The sequence below is a fragment of the Ammodytes marinus genome (assembly GCF_949987685.1).
Source record: "Ammodytes marinus genome assembly, contig: scaffold_392, whole genome shotgun sequence".
Taxonomy (NCBI): Eukaryota; Metazoa; Chordata; class Actinopteri; order Uranoscopiformes; family Ammodytidae; genus Ammodytes; species Ammodytes marinus.
Genome location: NW_027648058.1, coordinates 20,001 through 28,279, shown reverse-complemented (window position 1 = coordinate 28,279; position 8,279 = coordinate 20,001). Strand labels below are relative to the sequence as shown.

Below are 8,279 nucleotides of genomic sequence, written 5' to 3'. Positions count from 1 at the left end.
ACACTGACTGACCGTGGCGTAGTGAAGTACTCAGACAGCAGGCGGTCGCAGCAGGTCAGCTGGTTGGAATGGGGCGATGTGATTGGCTGGAGGTGGAGCTCAGCAGCCAATGAGGGAGAGGCAGAGAGACAGAGAGAGGGGGAGGAGGGACAGGGGGGAGGGGGGGAAGGAATCCACCTCTGGAAGGAAAGGAAGGAAGGAGTCATTAGGAGTGTGTGTGTGTGTGTGTGTGTGAGTGCGTCCTTCATCCTCAGTGTGTGTCTGTCTGTCTGTCTCTCTCTCTCTCTCCCTGTCTGTCTGTCTGTCTGTCTGTCTTTCTGTCTCTCTACCTGTTCGCTGTCTATGTACTTACTTGCATGTGTGTGTCTGTCTGTCTGTCTGATCTCTCCCTGTCTCCCTGTCTGTCTCTCTCTCTCTCTTTCTCTCCCTGCTCTCTGTCTCCATGTCTCTCTCTCTCCCTGCCTGTCTGTCTGTCTCCCTGCCTGCCTGTCTCCCTCTGTCTGTCTGTGTACCTGTCTCTCTCTCTCCCTCTCCCCGCCAGCCTGTCTCTCTCTCTCTCTCTCCCTGTCTGTCTGTCTCTCTCCCTCTCTCTCCCTGTCTCTCTGTCTGTCTGTCTCTCTCTCTCTCTCCCTGTCTCTCTGCCTGTCTGTCTGTCTCTATCCCTGCCTGTCTCTCTGTCTGTCTCTCTCCCTGCCTGTCTGTCTGTCTCTCTACCTGTCTGTCTCTCTACCTGTCTGTCTGTCTGTCTGTCTGTCTGTCTGTCTGTCTGTCTGTCTGTCTGTCTGTCTGTCTGTCTGTCTGTCTCTCTCTCTCTCTGCCTGTCTGTCTCTCTCTCTCTCTCTCCCTGCCTCTCTCTCTCTCTGTCTGTCTGTCTGTGTACCTGTCTCTCTGTCTGCCTGTCTGTCTGTCTACCTGTCTTACCTTCAGTCTCAGTGTGCAGCCGTTTAAAGGAACTTCCTCTCCGCCTGTCATATTAAACCACAGCGTGTTTGATACGAAACCGACGACGTCATCATCATCATTATCTTTAGTGACCTCATCAGTGGAGGCTCTGATGTCATCACTGTGCGCCGGCTCAGTCACCCTGACAGACACCAGCCTCTGCACACACACACCGGTGTGGCAAAGTTTGACGTAACACCACTCCATGTTAAACAGGCCCAGGGTGAGCAGCAAACGTCTGCTCACAAACACACAGCCGTCCACGTCTATACAGCTGGCTAGGGGAGGAAAGGAGAGGGTAGATTAATGTTTAAGTTTTTTTTAATATTATATATTCAATGTGTATAAATATATATATATTTTTTTTATATAATTATTTTTATTAATATTTAAAACTTAAACTTATTTTTTTTTAATTAAAAACATGTTTATATAGATTTTGGGCTATTGATCTTTCCACACACACACACACACACACACACACACACACACACACACACACACACACACACACACACACACACACACACACACACACACACACACACACACACACACACACACACACACACACACACACACACACACACACACACACACACACACACACACACACACACACACACACACACACCCCTACCTCTGTCTCCGAGCCGTCTCCGTGCGTCCACCACTCGTACCTCCAACCTGCACTCTAAGGCCTGCAGAGAGCTCCACAGCCCTGGACCAATCAGATGCTCCGGATTAGTCATGTGATGCTGCTTCGAACCAATCAGGAGGGAGCGGCCAGATGCAAGCCCATCTGCGTAATGTGCAAAGTCTGATACGCACAGTGTGGGAAGTTTAAAGGGCTCCAGACATGAGGTTAAGCCCTGAGAGAGAGAGAGATAGAGAGAGAGAGGGGGAGAGAGGAGGGAGAGAGGGGGAGAGGGGGAGAGGGGGTGGAGAGAGGGAGAGGGGGGGAGAGAGAGGGAGGGGAGAGGGGAGGGTGGGGGAGGGAGAGAGGGGGAGGGGGAGGGAGAGAGAGAGAGGGGGAGAGGGGGAGAGGGAGAGGGGGAGAGAGGGGGGAGAGAGGGGGGGAGAGAGAGACAGGGGGGAGAGAGAGACAGAAACGCACGCACACACAGGGGGGAGGGAGAGAGAGAGAGACACACAGACACACACACACACACACACACACACACACACACACACAGAGGCACAAAGTGAGAGAGAGATAGAGAGAGAGACACACATACACACAAAAACACGGAGAGGGAGACAGTCACATTACATTACATTTTATTTAGCTAACTACAAAGTGCCATGTATGTAAGTGCTACTATGTAGGCATATCAGAGAGGAGGGTACCAGAGATGAGGGGGGCACCAGGCATGAGGTTGTGCCCAGGTTAGGGTGAGGGTTAGTGGGGTCGGTCCGCTCCACACAGTCCGTAAGAACCAGAGCAGTGTCAGCTGTGATCCGGCCCTGAGCCACCGGAGAGCAGGACAACACCAAAAACTCTGTCAGCTGAGGGAGAGAGAGAAGGAGGGAGAGGGAGAGGGAGGGAGAGAGAGAGAGAGGGAGGGGGGGAGAGGGAGGTAGAGAGAGAGAGAGGGAGAGGGAGGGGGGGAGGGAGAGAGGGAGGGAAGGAGAGAGGGAGGGAGAGAGAGGGAGGGAGGGAAGGAGAGAGAGAGAGAGAGAGGGAGAGGGAGAGAGAGAGAGGGAGGGGGAGACAGAGAGAGGGAGGGAGGGGGAGGGAGAGAGAGGGAGGGAGGTAGAGAGAGAGAGGGAGGGAGGGAGAGAGAGAGAGAGGGAGGGGGGGAGGGGGAGGTAGAGAGAGAGAGAGGGAGAGGGAGGGGGGAGGGAGAGAGGGAGGGAAGGAGAGAGGGAGGGAGAGAGAGGGAGGGAGGGAAGGAGAGAGAGAGAGAGAGAGAGGGAGAGGGAGGGAGGGAGACAGACAGACAGACAGACAGACAGACAGAGAGAGAGACACACACACATTCACAGACAGAGAGAGACACACACACACACACACACACACACAGAAGTTTTAACAGAATTATGCAAACAAGATAGATAAAGTATTTAAACATGCAAAATTTGTTGAATTTAAAATCTAAACCTAATAAGGGCATTATAGAGACACACACACACACACACACACACACACACAGACACACAGACACACAGACAAACACACACACACACACACACACACACACACACACACACACACACACACACACACACACACACACACACACACACACACACACACACACACACACACACACACACACACACACACACACACACACACACACACACACACACACACACACACACACACACACACACACACACACACACACACACACACACACACACACACACACCTGTCCCTGTTCTCCAGGTATTATCAGCGTGTCTCCATGTCGAGCGAGCAGCATCTCCCCCTCTGTGCAGAGCTCCAGGAGTCGGGCACTAAACCGGTCCGATCGAGCCCAGCGAAGAGTCACCGTGCTGGGGCAACCGAGCACGACGCTGTCCAGCCCCACCGGAGACATGGAGCGGACAGACCCGCTAACACCAACGCGCTGTGGGAGACAGACAGGGTTCAGGAATACAGGACTTTCAAAATAAAGTTCAACTTTTTCAAACATTACCCATCAATAAAATATCGTTCAATTGGTCTCGTTTGCTGTTACATTATGATCATCAGAGTAAAAATTAGGCTGTTTCAGAAATATTTAAAGGTTCCTCGTGGCACTTTTAAAATAGAAAAAGTACTAAAATATAATATAAAGAGGTGTGTCATGTGCGTTAGTCATTTCTGGGTCGCAAAACGTGGAAGTTATTGTAGGAAAATCTATATTTTTTTATTAAAATATTTGTTATAAATAAAAGAATTAAACATGATTGAAAATTAGTTTGCAACTTGAATTTTTTTTTTTTTTCATCTAGAATTTTCAATAATATGGCCTCGTATTTTATTTATGATTCCTACTATGTAACTTTGTGTGTGTCAGACAAGTGAAACATTTTCTAAGGTTTATTCTCATAACTGAATAAACAAACTTTCCTCACAGGAAAATGTGATCCCTGGAACACTGTTTGAAGTTAGAAAGCTTCCTGAAAAGTTACTGTTTCACTGTTGTTGTTTACAGCAGCAGGGCCCACAGTTTGGTTTACAAACATATTCTAGTCTTACGTTTGGTTCCAGGTTCCTCAAAATAATTTGATTTATGATGATAGAATTATTCAATACTAAGAATTACATGTAGAGAAAATATGTTTAGTAAACTAACTGCAGGCTCTGTGAATGTAAACAAATCCCCCTCCTCTGAAACTGTGTAGTGACCCTTTAAACACACACACACACACACACACACACACACAGTTTTCTTGGTAGTTTACGAACCGTGAGTAGGAGGCTGCTGGCGTATAATCTAACCCGTCCATGGGGCTCTACTCCTGGGGAAGATTCTGTCTCCTGCTCGGCGGTGGTGGTGGTGGAGGTGAGCGGGTGAACTCGCAGTAACACAGCCGCCCTCCTGGAGCCCTGAGCCGGCTGCGGGGTGAAGAAAACCGCCGGTGTGTCGCTGTCATGCTGGAAGACTGAGCCGAGGTCAGACTTTGATATAAACACGTCCAGGACAGGATTCAGATCAGAAGGAAAACTCTGCAAAGTGCACAACTCCACCTGCACCGCCATGTTTCTCTGACGTCACATTCTTCTTCTTCTGTTTTGATATATTTACGGCGGTTGACAATGACATCCAGGTTATTGTCGCATTACCGCCACCTACCGACAAAATCTTGCTTGCTGTCCCTTTTATATGCCATCTACAGGTGTGTGCTGTCCACTACTCGGCCCCCTCTGTATGGAATATGCAGAATGACTTGAAACTGAACTAAGTCCAAAATGAAAGAAATTGGACTGTTTTAGAAATATGTAAAAGTTCATTGTACAAAATGAAAAATATCCCAAAATTCTACACACTGCAGGTTTAAGTATTAAGTTGTTAACCCCCCCCGCCCCACACACACACACACACAGACACCCACACTTCTACAACTGGAGACACTAATTGACCGTACATTTTATGTAAAGAAACTCGCTTCACAACCATTTTTTTTTTCAGAAATTTTAATAAAAACATTACTGACAATTATCAACTTTACTGACAAATATAACGTAAAACCAACTTAAAATGAAAAAGGTCCAATGTGTAACTTCTGAATATTCAACGTCATGTAATGGTGAAATTATAGATGTCAACGCTCCCTTGCTAACCCCCCTCAAGGCCCATTCTAAGGTCAGGAAAAAACACAAGAGATTTTACACTGATTAAAAACACACTGATGACAATTATATCCCATTTCTATTAAGTCTGATTTCACCAAAACGCCAATAAATTCTACACAATGGACCTTTAATGACAAATAAAATATACGTGTACATGGTTCGACCTTTCTGCGTAAAAGGAAATATTCATAATAATATAAATCAATAAAAGAAAATTTTAGCATTTTTAAATCCCTCTCATTTAGTCAAACAAAGCCAGAGCTCTCTCTTTAAAAGGTGCTACGAGGAACTTTCAGTGTGTGTTAATTCTAGCGCCCCCCTTTGGACAAAAGCGGTAGTGTTTTAACCACGCCAGCTGTTGTTCCTGGGTGAGTGTATACCCATGACAAAGGCATTAAGAAAAACTATATAAAAATAGCATTCTTTGCACTGATGGTCTCGTTTTGCTGTTACATGTAATTTATGATCAGAGGAAAAAATTAGACTGTTTCAGAGATATTTAAAAGTTCCTTGGGCGCTCCGGTGGTGTAGTGGATAGAGCGTGTACCATATCGGCTCCGGCCTTCGTTGCAGTGGTCGCGGGTTCAAATCCAACCCGTGGACCTTTACTGCAGGTCATCCCCCCCCCTCTCTCTCTATCTCCCCATTTCAACTCTCTACTGTCTAATAAAGCTTGAAAATGCCAAAAAATATATTAAAAAATAAAATAAAAATAGCATTCTTTAGCACTGATGGTCTCGTTTGCTGTAATTTATGATCAGAGGAAAAAGATTAGACTGTTTCAGAAATATTTAAAAGTTCCTCGTAGCGCCTTTAAAGAGACGCTCATTTTAACCTTATTGTACAATGTGTAGTAAAGACTCCGGTTGGTTGCGCACGTGAAGTGACGTCACATCGACGAAGCCTCCATATGAAAACAAACGGGGATGAGACGGATATAAAAGCAAGAGGCAAGATCAAGGAGCCATGTTATGATGAAATAAGAGAGTAAAGTATGTCCCAATAGTATGCCTACTGCATTCTAACTAGATTCTTTTTATCGTCGGATGTAGTATGTAGAATAGAAAAAAGAAAGAGTATGCGATTCGGAACGCAACCTCAATCACTTTTTCTTGCTGCCTTTAGCGGGCTTGGCGAGCAGGGCCGGGTCTATTTGATCGGGGGAAAGCCCTTTGACGGAGAAGAGCCGAGTGGCGCGCTCGCTAAGCGTTCCCCCGCACTTCAGCCCGCGACACATCAGTTCCTTCTTCAGGACGTCCAGACCCAGAGCTTCCAGCTGGGAGGGGGAAGCCATGGAGGACAGGTCAATCTGAGGAGAGGAGAATAACAGGGGTTAGGGTTTGTTTTTGAAAATGTAAGATTAATTAAAGTCTAGTGTGTTCTCCAAGTGTGTTCATTTGCACTTCATTTGAGTCCTTCTTAATTAAAGTGAATGTGATGTCCCAAAATACCAGGACACACACACACACACACACACACACACACACACACACACACACACACACACACACACACACACACACACACACACACACACACACACACACACACACACACACACACACACACACACACACACACACACACACACACACACACACACACACACACACACACACACACACACACACACACACACACACAGGGAGGGGGACGCCATTGAGGACAAGTCAATCTGAAGAGAAGAGAATTACAGGGGTTAGGTTATTTTTTATTTTAATTTCGGTTTGCCAGTTCCTTTTCATTTCCACTGTCTTGGGTTGGATGACGTGTGATAGGTTTATGTTTGAGTAGAACGAACATTTTGGTTTTATAATATAAAAACTACTGACAACATTTCCATGAGCTGGAACATGTCATTCGAGGCTTCACTTTGTGAAAGTGAAAAAGAAAACTTTTGACCGGGTGAACACACAGTCACAAGCACACACACAATCAAACACAGGCAGGCAGGCACACACAAACACACACACACACCCCTTAAGTCTAGTGTGTTTTCCCAATGTTTCCTTGGTCTTGGCCCACTTGGAACAGGTGAGTTTCTGCACACTACTATTACTAACACGAAAATAATTCACTCTGTTTAAAAAAAACAAAAAAAAAAACACGATTTTCTATTTCTGGAGATGAACATGTAAACTACTGACCGGTTCAAGAGTTACCGGTTCCAGGGTTAGACAGGGAGCGCTGGCCTCCTCAGATGGTGTAACAGCTGCTGGAGGATTCTCTCTCTCTGATTGGCTGGAGGAGGGCTGACAGAAACACATTAGAAACAGGTTTAGTTTGTCCCATTACACCCTGCGTTCCAATCCCCATACTTCCCAACTATTTAGTTTGGTAGAAAAAAAGATTTAGGATGTCCTGATTCTTGTGGCCAGATTTAGGATGTAGGGTCAGAAGTACCCGGATGTCTACTACATCCGGCTGAGATTGTTAGTGTTGAAAACTGCATCCTATTTGGGCGATTCTGACCCACAATCCAGTGTGCACCGGAAGTGACGTCACATCGACGGAGCCTCCGTATGAAAACAACCAGCGATGAGACGGATATAAAAGCAAGAGGCAAGATCAAGGAGCAATGTTAGGATGAAATAAATAAGTCAAAGTATGTCCCAATTGTAGCATACTGCATCCTAACTAGATTATTTTTATGATCAGATGTAGTATGTAGAATAGAAAAAAGAAAGAGGAGGAGATTCGGAACGCAGCAGGGCATTTCTAAATCATTTAAAAAAGGGGACATTTTTGAGTTTTTTTTAAGTGTTGCGTCATTTTATGTGTAAAAAAATAAAATCTTTTTTTTTTCATGATATTCTATTTTTTTAGGTGCACATGTAAACTTCTGACCGGTTGGGTTAGGGAGTGTATGAATGTGTGTATGAATGGGTGAATGTGTGTGTGAATGGGTGAATGTGTGTATGAATGTGTGAATGTGTACAAAACAATGTAAAGTGATTTGGGTCTGTGAAAAAGCAGGGAAAAGAGCTTTATAAGTGGAGTCCATTTGCTATTTAAGAAAAACCATTCTACTGACCTGCAGGGTTAG

General features: G+C 45.7%; 2 protein-coding genes across 2 annotated transcripts in view; both read right to left on the bottom strand.

Annotated features, from left to right (window-relative positions):
* Positions 1-12: 12 nt before the first annotated feature.
* On the bottom strand, positions 13-4,639 carry LOC307271127 (uncharacterized protein; the record flags this gene model as incomplete). The annotated part of the gene is made up of 6 exons (XM_080055000.1): positions 13-179; positions 922-1,220; positions 1,583-1,814; positions 2,293-2,451; positions 3,321-3,521; positions 4,346-4,639. Coding segments are annotated over 6 exons (1,352 nt in total), but the record flags the coding sequence as incomplete, so codon positions are not given.
* A 431-nt stretch (positions 4,640-5,070) lies between these two features.
* Positions 5,071-8,279, bottom strand: part of LOC307271126 (splicing regulator SDE2-like) — a 13,155-nt gene continuing 9,946 nt past the window's right edge. The window contains exons 9-11 of the mRNA XM_080054999.1: positions 8,268-8,279; positions 7,381-7,485; positions 5,071-6,542 (exon numbers count right to left, since the gene is read on the bottom strand). The exon at positions 8,268-8,279 is cut by the window's right edge and continues 75 nt beyond it. Coding sequence (XP_079911125.1) covers positions 6,336-6,542; positions 7,381-7,485; positions 8,268-8,279 — 324 coding nt within the window. The 3' untranslated portion in view covers positions 5,071-6,335. The remainder of the gene's footprint in view (positions 6,543-7,380; positions 7,486-8,267) is intronic.